Source organism: Pipistrellus hanaki, assembly GCF_964339955.1.
Source record: "Pipistrellus hanaki genome assembly, chromosome: 3".
Taxonomy (NCBI): domain Eukaryota; kingdom Metazoa; phylum Chordata; class Mammalia; order Chiroptera; family Vespertilionidae; genus Pipistrellus; species Pipistrellus hanaki.
Window position 1 is genome coordinate 97,247,093 of NC_140505.1, and position 14,405 is coordinate 97,261,497.

General features: G+C 38.4%; 1 protein-coding gene across 8 annotated transcripts in view; it reads right to left on the reverse strand.

Annotated features, from left to right (window-relative positions):
* The window catches only part of PSPC1 (paraspeckle component 1), a 136,858-nt gene that overhangs the window by 99,508 nt on the left and 22,945 nt on the right, over positions 1 to 14,405 (reverse strand). For all 8 annotated transcript variants that reach the window (XR_014794594.1, XR_014794595.1, XR_014794596.1 and 5 more), the window contains exon 3: positions 6,510 to 6,605. Coding sequence is in view for 1 of the 8 variants with exons in the window: in XM_084878583.1 (XP_084734709.1) it covers positions 6,510 to 6,605 (96 nt within the window). In the remaining 7 variants the exon portion in view is untranslated. The remainder of the gene's footprint in view (positions 1 to 6,509; positions 6,606 to 14,405) is intronic.

Below are 14,405 nucleotides of genomic sequence, written 5' to 3' on the forward strand. Positions count from 1 at the left end.
TTCGCACCTGCCTAGGCCTGCTGCCACCCACTCACCTGCTCCACCATTCCACTATGGTCCTGCTCTTCTCAGGGCCCATCCAGGCCACCTGCACCTCCACTGCTGCCCGCCCCCAGCGCTGCATCACCAACACCTGCCATGTTCCGTGCTGCCACCCAGTGGTCAGTTCACATCTAATTCCCAGTTAAATTCCCACCCATAGGGACAATTTGCATATTAGCCTTTTATTATATAGGGCTAGTACTAATACTTCTTCCCTGAAATAATTCTTTCTCTTGCGTCCAGGATATTCTGTTAGCTGTCCTCCCTACTCCAATAATGGCTCTTACTCAGTCTTTGCTGATTCCTTCCTCCCTGTATATACCGTATTTTCCGGCGTATAAGACGACCCCCTAATTTTACAGTTAAAACATAGGTTTAGGCCTATATTCGCTGTATAAGACTGCTCTGTACCCGAAGCTACACTGTGTTCTAGTAAAAAGCCTGCTCAAATTGGCCAGAGTCAGAGAGGCGGTCTATTAAAAAAAGAACTGGTGTTGCCTCGGAAGTGGGGGGTAGTCTTATACAGCGAATATAGGCCTAAACCTATGTTTTAACTGTAAAATTAGGGGGTCGTCTTATAAGCTGGAAAATACAGTACTGGAATATTCCAGGGTTCAGTCCTTGGACATAGTTTTCTGTCACATGAGATAAGTGTAGCCCAGCCAGCTCATCTAAAATCCAAATAGAAATCCAACTACTGACTTGACATTCCACCTTAATGCTCAAAAGAGATCACAAACTTAAAATGTTCAAACAGCATTCCTGATCTTCCTCTCCCAATCTCCTCCCCCTACAGGATTCTGAAAATCAAGTCATTAGGAATGTCCATACTTCCAGTTACTTAGGCCAAAAACCTTTAAACACTGTTTCTCCCATATGCCCATCACATCAGCAAAATGCAAAGTCTATTCTCAAACTATATCCAGAATCTCACCACTTCTCACCATCACCATTGTGACTACTAATCCATTTTTTGCAAGGCTCCTAAACCCAACTCTACCCCTGGCTCTTTATAATCAACTCCACCTAAATTTAAGTCACTACTCTGAACCTTCCTTTCTCATAAAATATAAAAGGCAGTCAGCTCAACAGCCTACAAGGCCTAAAAATCCACATTCTTTCCAATTATGTCTTCTGTCTACCTCATCCATACATTCTATTTTCCACATACTACCGTGTTTCCCCGAAAATAAAACATCCTCTGAAAATAAGACCTACTTACAGGTTTCCTTCTGAGTGGAATATAAGGCATCCCCCCGAAAATAAGCCCCCCACCCCCCAGGCTCTGTCTCAGAATGAAAATTAATTTACCGTAAACTGGTCGCTAGGGCCGCCCCGACTGGCGTCTAGCAATCAGTGATGTTACTCAGAGTCCTGACATCACTGCTGTGTGAAGCTGAGCGGAGGTCAAAGTGAGCATTGAGCGCGGGGCTGGAGAGAGGAGGAGACTTTCGCAGATGCAGTAGAAGAACAGGAGGATTAGAGAAGACGGGATGCAGCGAAGGTGGTGAGTGCTGCTCTGTCTCTGGTGACACTACCTGATGCTCGAGGCCGCCCGCATGATGACTGAAGGTTCACAGACAGTGGCAGACCCTGCTCCAGCCCAGATCCAGGCCCCAGCAAGCCCAGTGACAGTCCCCAGGCAGGCCCCAGGGGGTAAATGTCTGATAAAGGGGTAGGGGGATGTCTGGTGAAGGTGTTCAGTGACACAGGGGTGGGGGGAGTGGTATCACTTAATGACACAGGAGGCTGAAACTGGTTTGGCTCAGTGGTAGAGCGTCGGTCTGTGGACTGAAGGGTCCCAGGTTCGATTACGGTCAAGGGCATGTACATTGGTTGCGGGCACACCCCCGGTAGGGGGTGTGCAGGAGGCTGCTGGTCGATGTTTCTCTCTCATCGACGTTTCTAGCTCTCTCTCTTTCCCTTCCTCTCTGTAAAAAAAAAATCAATAAAAATATATATTTTTTTTAAATGACACAGAAGGATCAGAGGGGGCAATCAAAATGACACAGAAGGATCAAAAGGGGTTACTAAAATGGTAATCCCCCCTATGATTCTCCTGTGCCATTTTGATTCCCCCTCTGATCCCTCCTGTGTCATTTTAAGTGACCCACCTCCCCCCACCTTGATACCCCAATTCCTTTTTTTTACCCCTAGAAATGAGCGCAAAAAGAAAAAGCTACTCTGTGGAGTACAAGAAAGGAATCGTGGAAGACTCTTGGGGCCAAAATCTTACTGCTTTCTGCAAAGAGAAGATGTTGAGTATCCGATTGGTCTGAAAATGGCGAGCAGAGTATGGTAACCTCATTGAACAAGTGGACAAGGGAAATGCTAAAAAGTGCAAGTGTGGATCAGGTCGCCAACCATTATTTTCTGAGCTGGAAGACCTGATATGTGAATGGGTTGTTGACAGGATAGCAGGGGCTTTGGTTGTGAATAGGGCTCAGATTCAAGAATTTGCCCTTGCAATGGCACCACAGTTTGACATAGCCCCCAAAGACTTCAAAGCATCACAACACTGGCTGGATAATTTCCTTCAGAGAAGTGAACTGTCTTTAAGAAGATCTACCGGTACAACATTGTTTAGGTTGGAAGATACTCAAGTTATTAAGCGAGCACTTGCATTCAAGTCCTTTATTGATGATGCTGACTTCTCTAAATACAATCTTTCCAACATGATTGCTATGGATGAAACTGCAGTGTTTATGGGCCAATCATCTCAAACAACAATTGAACAGCAGGGTGCCTCCTTAGTGTACATTCCCTCCACTGCTTACGAAAGGGCACGTGTTTCCTGTATTTTGGCAATTCATCTGGATGGCACTAAAATCCCACTTTAATCATTTCTAAGGGCAAGAAGGAAAAGATTGAACGTGTTTTGGGCGTTTTTATTCTTGAAACTGAAAAAGCCTGGGCCACACAAGCAGTTATAAGGAAGTGGGTCGATTTAATGCTGCCGCTTGTTATGCGAGGGAGCCAAAGAGGTCTGCTAGTCTGGGATGCAGCCAGCCCTCACCGCGCTAAAGACATGAAGACATTTCTTCACGAAAGAAAAGTACATCAGATAATGATTCCCGCAGGAATGACGGCCTATCTCCACACTCTTGATACTGCAATAAACAAGCCAGTCAAAGACAATTTGCACATGGAAATTAATGACTACATTGAAAATAGAATGGAGAGAAATCAGCGTGGAAACTTTGTGAAACCTAAAGTGCAAGAAGTTATGACTTGGGTGAAGAATTCATGGGAGAAAATCACTGACAGTTGCATTGCAAATGCACTGCGAGCAGGCTACCTTGACAAGAAGTACTCATTTAAAGACAGTGCTATTGCTAAACATGAGAGATTTGGTCCACTGATTCTGAAAGAAATGGAGTCACAAGAAATTCACCAGGAAATTCAGGAACTGGATTGTTAAGATGATGTTCCAGAAGATGATGACATGATTGTCATTGAATAAATGAGTAAATTCTTGATACTGTAGGATTCACAGTTTGTCTGGTTTGTGTTGACAACTACCGTACTACCATACCGTATACAGGTAATAAATTTCCTTTGTTTTCATTTAACAATAAATGTGTACCGTATTCTTCATGGAAACATAAGACATCCCGTGAAAATAAGACCTAGCGCATCTTTGGGAGCAAAAATTAATATAAGACACTGTCTTATTTTCGGGGAAATGGTATGTTCCAGCTAAACCAACACCTTTACTATTCCTGCAACATGCCCCTCTCTCAGAGCTATTACACTTACTATTCCTTCTGTTCAAACCATCATCCTTTACTCCACCACACTTCTGCAAGCTGCACGGCCAGCTTCTCACTCCCAACCCACCCCTTCAAGCTGTCACCTTCAAATATCACTATCTCAGGTTGGCTTTCTTAACATGTAAAATAGCCACACTTACCCTGACTGGTATCGTTCACCTGTTAGATGTCAGCCCAGGCACCAAAGGGTGCCAGATTTGATTTCCAGGCACAAACCTGGGTTGCATGTTCAATCTCCAGGGCGCATGTGGGAGACAACCAATAGATGTGTCTCTCTCACTTCAATGTCTCTCTCTCTCTCCCCACTTCATGCTCTTAAAAAATCTATGGAAAAAGTATCCTGTAGGTGAGGATTAACAACAAACAAAAAAGAGCCACAATCCTCTGCTCCCTAGCACCCACTTTTCCCATTCTATGTCACCATATTTTACTTATATTATTGATTATCCCACACTGCATGAATTTTACCACCCCAGACTGCATGAATGTCGTCTATTTTGTTCTATGAAACATGTTCATCACTAGGCATATAAGCAACCACTATATATCATTTGAATCAAATAAAATGAAAAACATTCAACTACACTAAAATTAAAAAATGCCAATTAAAATAACAGGCAAGATATAGTATTTTGAACAATTAAATCTTAAAATCCTAACACCCATTTATCATCAAGAAAAATATTTTTAAATATACATCAATTAGTATAAATTGGTATAAAATTATTAGAGAACAATTTGACAGTATCAATCAACTTTCAATATGCGTAACTTTTTATCTAGGCCTTTATATCTCACTTTAAGTGGTTCTTTTTTTCTTTTTTTTTAATATATTTTATTGACTTTTTACAGAGAGGAAGAGAGAGGGATAGAGAGTTAGAACCATCGATGAGAGAGAATCATCCATCAGCTGCCTCTTGCACACCCCGTACTGGGGATGTGCCCAACCAAGGTACATGCCCTTGACAAGAATCGAACCCAGGACCTTTTAGTCCTCAGGCTGACGCTGTATCCACTGAGCCAAACCGGTTTCGGCTTAAGTGGTTCTTTTGTCCCTTTTTTTTAAGGTTGTTTTTAAAAAGGAGAGGAAAAGAAATAGAAACACCAATGATGAGAGAGAATCATTGATCGACTGCCATACTGGCTAGGCTTTAAATAGTCCTTTAAATAGTATTTCTGCTCAACTGTTGTTGCTCACTGGTTGAGCATCAACGCATAAACCAGGAGGTCATGGTTTGATTTACTGTCAGGACACATGCATCATTACAAGCTCAATGCCATATATGGGGCATGCAGCAGGAGCTGATCAATGATGTTTCTATGTCTCTATCCCTCTCACTTCCCCTTTGTCTAAAAAAAATAAAATTTTATATATATATACACACATATTACAATAAAAATACTGATTTCTTTTAAAAAGTAAATTAAATAGAAACTCTCACTACTTAACAGATGTTTTATAATCTTTAGTCTATTATTTGTTTTATAAGTTTCTGGGTTGTTGGTTTTTTAACCAATTTTAGAGAGAGGAAGGGAGAGGGAGAGAGAAATATCAACGTGAAAAACATCAATCAGTTGCCTCTCATAGGTATCTAATAAGGGATGGAACCCCAATCTGGGTATGTGTACTGATTGGGAATGAAACTGGCAAACTTTTGGGTGCACAGGACGAAGCTCAACCAACTTAGCCACACTGGCCAGGGTGTTTTAATGTGTGTTTTTTTTGTTCTTATTTTCTATTCTTTGGTTGATTACTTATCATATATCTCCACCACCTAAAATGTAAGCAGCATAAGAGCAGTAACACTACAAAGTTACAATGGTAACAATCTAGAACAGTGCCTTGCACCAAGATATTCCAATATTTGTTCAATTCAGTTACAGTTTTATTCATTATAATAAACAAGTGACTGGTTAAAATGTATTTATACAGCAACTTACATAAAAAGTTGCATCAGCCCAGCTGATGTGGCTCAGTGGTTGAGTATTGATCAATGAACCAGGAGATCACCATTTGGTTTGACCTATGAACCAGAGAGATCACTGTTCGGTTCCCAGGGAGGATACATGCCCAGTTTACGGGCTTGATCCTCAGTGTGGGAAGTGCAAGAAGCAGCCAATCAATGATTCTCTCTCATCATTGATGTCCCTATCTCTTTCTCCCTTTCCCTTCTTCTCCAAAAATCAATAAAAATATATTTAAATTTTTTTTAAAGTTGCATCATATTGAGTGAAAAGCAACTGATAAAATAATATACGATATTTTAACAATAGGCTAATTTTCTTTTAAACCCTAACAAGAGATAAAATGTGCCAAGGTATTTATCTGGGACCGCCCCCAACTCTACTTCCCAAAAAAGTCTCCTTTTAACTAATTACATATCTGAAGTATACTAATTAAAGAAATATTTTCATAAATCTAGAGTTCATTGTTTCTCTAACATAAATACTGCCAATATTCTCCTACCTATCCACCACAGGCCATTATAAAAGTAGTGATTTTTCTAAGTATTAACTTAATGTTATTCCCATATACAAAGAAAACTAGCATTCCATGTAGACCAGGCCACTCTAATAACCAGATTATATGACTAAACAGAATACCTTATAATCCAAAAATATTTTAAAACAAATGTGATATAATAAATAGCCTAGATGGTACATATGTAAAATATCTTTATCACACAATCTTACTTATGATATTGTTGAGTTTTCTGCATTAGCTTCTCTGGCAAGCCATCTTCATCATCAAACTGCTCCATTGGTTCCACAATGACGGGACGTGGGGTCCTGGACAGGTAGGGAACATTAATAAGGATTAATATAGTATCTAAAATTAACATTCTGGGGCAATGGTATATGTACAAAGATAATAATTTAATTTAAAAAAATAAATAAAATAAAATAAAATTCTTTATCATTCCTGAAAGTGCTGCTGGGTACTGCATACAGGTGTTCAATTAGTGTTTATCAAATTGCAGGCATTCAGTGAGTAGCTGTTGACCTTATTTACAATCTTCTAATCTACACGGATAGCATATTGAAGTATTTTTCTCAGTTTCAATGGTATTCCGAATTTATTATTGTTGCTGCTACTGCTGTTAAACTTGATAGTACTTTGATTCATATATCATATTGATCCAAGTACTACTATTTTGTGATCAACAGAAACAAATTAACAAAAAAGCAAATAAATTTCAATGTATTTAATGCTGGGGGGGGGGGGAAATAAATAAAACAAACAAACAAACAAACAAATAAATAAAATTAACATTCTCTTAGCAATGTTTTACAATTCCAAGATATATACTTGGAAACTGTCTCTCAAGATAAATTTCTCTGCACTTACCATATATAATCAATCATAAAACCAATTACTATTTGCTGAGCCAGACACAGGTGAACAACAAAGTCAGACAAAAACGAATGCTTGTTCCTAGAGCACAGAGTCTATTTAAGATGACAGGGAAGAAAACCCACTATGAACCTTTATTAACATGTAGTTAACCTTTATACTGTATAAAGGATAAGAAAAGAAATGAGTACCTAATTCATATTTTATGTATATGGTATCATGTTCCCTTTTCCCACGACCTCAAACTCCCATCTCTGCCAACATCTCATAGCTTCTGTGTTTAACCAATCTTCTTTAGAAAAGTCTTTCTAAAACATAAAATGAGACCTAAAAGGTATCAGCCAGGCATAGGAGAAGGAAAGGGAGTTAGAAGATACAACATACTCGAGGAGCAAGATAACAAGAGGAGGATATCAAAAACAGTAGAAAATAATGTAAACTCTAACTGAAAATTTTTTTTGCCTTCACTAAAATGGTTTGAGCGTTGTCTCATACAATGGAGGGTCACAGGTTCAATTCCCAGTCAGGGCACATACCCAAATTGTGGGTTCAATCCTTGGTCAGGTATACATACAGAAGAAAACTAAGTATGTTTCTCTCTCTCCCTCTCCCTTTCTCTATCTCTAAAATCAAAGGGAGCATATCCTCAAGTGAGGATTAAAAAAAAAAATGTTTTTTAATAAAATAAAAAGACTCCTAACAGGTTTGGCTCAGTAGATAGAACATGAGCCTGCAGACCAAAGGATCCCAGATTCGATTCCCATCAAGGGCATGTACTCGGTTGCAGGCTTCTCCTCAGCCCAGGCCCTGGTTTTTATACCCAGTAGCAAAATGCCTTCCAAAAACAAAATAAGCAACTTGCATTAGCACCAGGAGTTATAAAAACGCCCATGTGCATCATTTTCATTCACTGTGTATTTTTTTAATATTTACCAACTTAAAAAATTTAAGTTTGTCTTTCTTTAATTACTAATTAAGTGATTTAAATATCCAGCCACGCCCTGCCTAGCCAGCGAGGTTCTATGGTTAGAGCGTCAGCAACAAAGGGTCAACGGTTCAAGTCCCAGTCAGGGGTACATACCTGGGTTGTAGGTTTGATCCCCATTCCCAGTAGAGGCTCCTGAGGCAACCAATAGATGTGTCATCTCACTTTGTTTCTCTTTCTCTCTCTCCTCCCCTCCCTCCCTCGCTGCCCTCCTCCCATTCTCTCTAAAATAGCAATGAAAAAAATATCCTTGAATGAGGATTAACAACAAATACCTACCCACAACTAACTCTCCTCATTTCAAAGAAAGTCCTAGAAGTTGAAGGAGAATTGGCATAGTAAGAAGAATTCTTTCTCAAAAAGAATAAAAATGAAAAGGACAAATTTATAGCAAATAGATTAATAGTACACATAACAATGATTTGAGCTACATCAATATGAGCTTGATCCCTGATAGGGGGCATGCAAAGACAGCCAATAGATGTTTCTCTCTCTCTCTCGTGTCTCTCCCTCTAAAACTCACTTTTTTTTTCTTTTCAGCACTGTTGCAGAGTGCCTTCCATTCACCAGCTACCGAGGCAAGCAGGGAATGGAATGGGTATCTCTGCCAGCCCTGTTTTCCCTCCCGTCTCCGAAGCTGTAAAAATCAATTTTTTTAAATTGTCCTTGGATTTACCATAAATAAATAAATCCCAAAGGTATTATTATATAAAAAATTAAGTTGAGATGTAAAGGAGAAAGTCCAAAAATGTATTGAAATCTTTCTATTTAAAAAAAAAAAAAAAGGTATAAACTTTTAAAACTTAAAAGAAAAAAACAAACTGAAGCACATTCTGGAAAAAACTGTCCTGAACTCTTCCAATGTCCTACCTGGCTGATGTGGTTCAGTGGCTGAGCATCAACCTATGAACCAAGAGGTCATCATTCCTGGTCAGGGAACATGCCTGTGTTGCAGATTCAATCCCTAGTGGGGGCATGCAGGAGGCAGCTGATCAGTGATTCTCTCTCATCGTTGATGTTTCTCTCTCTCTCTCTCTCTCTCTCTCTCTCTCTCTCTCTCTCTCTCTCTCTCCCTCCCTCCCTCCCTCCCTCCCTCCCTCCCTCCCTCCCTCCCTCCCTCCCTCCCTCCCTCCCTCCCTCCCTCCCTCCCTCCCTCCCTCTTCCTTTTTCTCTGAAAACAGTTTTAAAAAGAGAAAGGAGTACCTTAAAAAGCTTGATATAAACTTACTGTTTGCCCTGCTTTAAGAAATAAAAAATTAGCCTTAGCTGGTTTTGCTCAGTGGATAGAGCATTGGCCTATGAACTGAAAGGTCCCAGGTTCAATTCCGGTCAAGGGCACATCCCAGGTTGTGGGCTCAATCCCCAGTGGGGGACTTGCAAAAAGCCAGCTGACCCATGATTCTCTCTCAACATGGATGTTTCTATCTCTGTCTCTCTCTTCCTTCTTCTCTGAAATCAATAAATATATATATATATATATTTTTTTTTAAATATATTTTATTGATTTTTTTACAGAGGAGGAGAGAGGGATAGAGAGCCAAAAACGTCGATGAGAGAGAAACATCGACCAGCTGCCTCTTGCACACCCCCTACCGGGGATGTGCCCACAACCAATGCACATGCCCTTGACCGGAATCGAACCCGGGACCTTTCAGTCCACAGACCGACGCTCTACCACTAAGCCAAACCGGTTTCGGCAATAAAAATATATTTTTTTTAAAAAAGAAAAAAATCAGAAAAAACTTTATTTTAAAGTTCCAATGTCCTGGCACTGACATTTTGTCATTTGGAGAACTATTACAGATAAAGAAAGATGAAAACTAAATTCAACGTGTGGTCTTTGATTACTAGACTGAAAAAAAATTATAGACTATTACTATGCAATGGGGAAATTTAAAACACAGACTATATATTAGATAATACTGAATAAATGTTAAATTTTCCTAAGTGTGATAATGATATTGTAGCTTTTTGAGAAAATATTCTCAGGAGACACATGCCAAGTACTGTATTCAGGAGTATAGTATAAAATCTGTAGCTGAATGACACGAATTTGCAAGCAAAATTTGGGTGTATATATAGTGGGTGGGGGGGTGGGGAGGAATGTGGCAAATGCTAACTATTAGTAAATGCAAATATCATTAAAGGGTTGTTTTAAAGAGAAAAAATCTTCTCTTAACCAAAACTGAAATTAACACATTTTTTTTGTATTTTTCTTTTTTTTTTTTTAATTGATTTTTTTACAGAGAGGAAAGGAGAGGGATAGAGCTAAAAACATTGATGAGAGAGAAACATCGACCAGCTGCCTCCTGCACACACCCCATTGGGGATGTGCTGGAAACCAAGGTGCATGCCCTTGACCAGAATTGAACCTGGGACCTTTCAGTCCACAGGCTGTCCCTCTATCCTCTGAGCCAAACCGGTTTCGGCTGCATTTTTCTTTATGGTCCTCACCTAAAGGTATATGTTTTTATAGATTTTGAGAGAGAGAGAAAGCAGGGAAGAAACATCTACTGGCTGCCTCCAACCAGGTATGGAACCCAAAACCTAGATCTGTGCCCCTGACCATGAACCAAACCCACAACCCTTTGGTATACGAGACGACATTCTCTAATCAGGTAAGCCACCAGGCCAGAGTCACATTTTTCTGCTTTTAGGGAAGCAACTCCAACATCATTATTATTTTTTTAACTTTTTTTTTTATTATTATTTCAGAGAAGGAGGTAGAGGGAGAGAGAGAAACATCAATGATAAGAGAGAATCATTAACTAACTGCCTCATGCACGACCCTATTGGGGATCTAGCCCACAACAAGGGCATATGCCCTTGACCCAAATCAACCCTGAAACCCTCCAATCCTCAGTCCACCCTTTCCTCTGAGCCAAACCGACTAGGGCTCCAACATTATTTTTAAGTATCAGCTGATCAATGTTTCTCTCTCATTGATGTTTCTAACTATCCCTCTCCCTTCCTCTCTGTAAAAAATCAATAAAATATATTTTTTAAATGCTCAACAGTATAAAAAAGATATAACAACTATGAAAAAAGAACATCAGATAAAGCATGATATAACACATTGGAAGGAATACACAGCATTAGGGGAAGCTGAGGTTCGAATCACTGAATTAGAATAGAGTTGAAAATATCAATCAATTACAGAACTCTTTACAAAAAAACAATTAAAAAAACAGGAGGACAGCTTCAGGAAGCTGTGGGACAATGTGAAACATAACAATATTAGAATAGGTGTGCCAGAAGAGGCAGAAAGAGAGAAAGGAATAGAAAAGGTGTTTGAAGAAATAGTTGAAGAAACTTCCCTAACCTGTTAAAGAAAAAGCACACAAGTTCAGGAGGCACAGAGAACCCCAATAGACCCACACCCAGACACATCATAATTAAAATGCCAAAAATTAAAAACAAAGAATATTAAAGGAAGCAAGAGAAAAGAAAACTGTTACCTACAAAGGAGTTCCTGTAAGGCTGACACCTGATTTATCAGAATCTCTCAGGTCAGAAGGGAATGGCAGTGAAGTACTCAATGTAATGGAAAACAAGGATCTAAACCAAGATTACTATATCCAACAAAGCTATCATTCAAAATAGACGGTCAAATAAAGCACTTTCCAGACAAAAAAAGGCTATCGGGGCTCATCACCACCAATCCAGCATTACAAGAAATGCTAAAGGGATTGCTGTAAGGGATTGTTAAGAAGAAAAAAAACACAGAGGGAAACCTAGACATACAGAATTAAAATGGCTATAAATTAAGTACCTCTCAATAATTACCCTAAATGTAAATGGAATAAATGCTCCAATCAAAAGGTGTAGGGAAGCTGAATGGATACAAAAATAAAACCCAACTATATGCTGTCTATAAGAGACCCACCTCAAAACAAAAAACACACAGAAGATGAAAGTGAAGGGATGGGAAAAAAATCTTTCCATGAAAATGGAAAAGAATAAAAACTGGAGAACCAATACTCATATCCAACAAAACAGACTTTAAAAGCATCATGCTAAGTGAAATAAGCCAGTCAAGAGAAAGAAAAAATATCATATCATCTCACTCATTTGTGGAAAATAATGAACAATATAAACAGATTAACAAAAATGGAGCCAGAGAGGGGAAAATATCCTAGGATAGACGTAATCCTGTTATTTTCAGATTTGTAATATTTCCTACAACTTTTATAATATCATACTATTTTAGTACAGTTTTGATAATATTATTATACTTAAATTCCATTTATTCTTGAAATATTAATGTTTACTGCATGTAATATTATATGTAAGATCATTTTTTCTTGAATAATTGGTGTTTATTGCAGGTAACATCATACTTAAAATCATTTTTCTTGAGATATTAATGTTTATTACATGTAACATTATTATTTTAAGACCATTTTCCTTGAAATATTACGGTTTGTTGGATGTAATATTATTATATTTAAAATCATTTTATTGGAAATTTAAAAGAAAGAACATCAGCAAAGAAAATGCATGTTAATATAGCAACAGGTTTAATGACTATTGTAATTACATAAAATTAATTTTAAGCAAATGGAGAGATATACCATATTCATGGATTGGAAAATGTCAATACTGTGAAGATGTCAGTTTCCCCAAATGAGCTGTAGACTCAAAGTAATTACAATCAAAAGCCCAGGAGAGCCCTGGCTGGCCAGTTCAGTGCTTAGGGTCAGCCTGCATATGGGAGGATTACAGGTCCAATTCCCACCACCTCCCACCCTCCCGAATGCTTGTGGGAGGCAACCAATAGATGTCACATGAATGTTTCTCTCACTCTCTCCCTCTTTCTCTCTTTTTCCCCTCCCTCCCTTTCACTCTGTCTAAAAGCAATGGAAAAATTATCCTCACTCCTTGGGTGAGGATAAAATTTTAAAAAGGCTCAGTAAGATATTTAATTAACAAACTGATTTTAAAAAACAGTAAGGTTATAAAAAGGAAAAAATAATAACCTGAAAAATTTTGAAAAAATAAAGATGAATGATACTACCGGATTTCAAAAGCATAGGCTATATTGAAAAAACTAGAAAAAATGGTAACAAATGATCTAACTCTACAACTCAAAGAGTTAGAAAAAGAACAAGAAAAGCCCAGTGTAAGCAGAAGGAAGGAAATAACAAAAATTAGAGCAGAGATAAATGACATAGAGACCAAAGAAACAATACATAAGATCAACAAAACCAAGAGCTAGTTCTTCGAAAGGATAAACAAGATAGATGAACCTCTAGCCAGGCTAATCAAGAAACAAAGTGAGAGAGGACGCAAATAAACAAAATCAGAAACGAAAAAGGTGAAATAACAACAGACCCCGCCGAAATACAAAGGATTGTTACAAAATATTACGAACAACTCTATTCCAATAAACTGAACAACCTGGAGGAAATGGACATATTCCTAGAGAAATACAACCTTCCAAAACGCAATCAGGAAGAATCTATAAATCTCAATAGAACAGTAACTTGGGAAGAAATTGAAACAGTCATCAAAAAGCTTCCAGCAAACAAAAGCCCAGGGCCAGATGGCTTCACAGGAGAGTTTTACCAAACATTCAAGGAAGAACTAAAACCTATCCTCCTCACACTATTACAAAAAATCCAAGAGGAAGGAACACTTACAAACTCCTTCTATGAAGCCAGCATCACCCTAATACCAAAACCAGATAAAGACAACTCAATGAAAGAGAATTACAGGCCAATATCCCTCATGAACATAGATGCCAAAATCCTCAACAAAATTCTAGCAAATCGGCTCCAGCAGAGCATCACAAAGATGATACACCACGACCAAGTAGGATTTATTCCAGGAATGCAAGGATGGTACAATATCCGCAAATCAATAAACGTGATATATCACATAAACAAACTGAGAGATAAAAATCATATAGTCATATCAATTGATGCAGAAAAAGCATTTGATAAAATCCAACACCCTTTTTTGATAAAAACTCTCAACAAGGTGGGAGTACAAGTATCATACCTCAACATAATAAAAGCTATATATGATAAACCCACAGCCAACATCATACTCAATGGGCAAAACTAAAACCATTCCCTCTAAGAACAGGAACAAGACAGGGTTGCCCATTCTCACCACTCCTTTTTGACATAGTACTGGAAGTACTAGCCATTGCAATTAGACAAGAAGAGGATATAAAAGGCATCGAAATTGGAAAAGAAGTCATAAAGTTATCCTTATTTGCAGATGACATGATATTGTACATAAA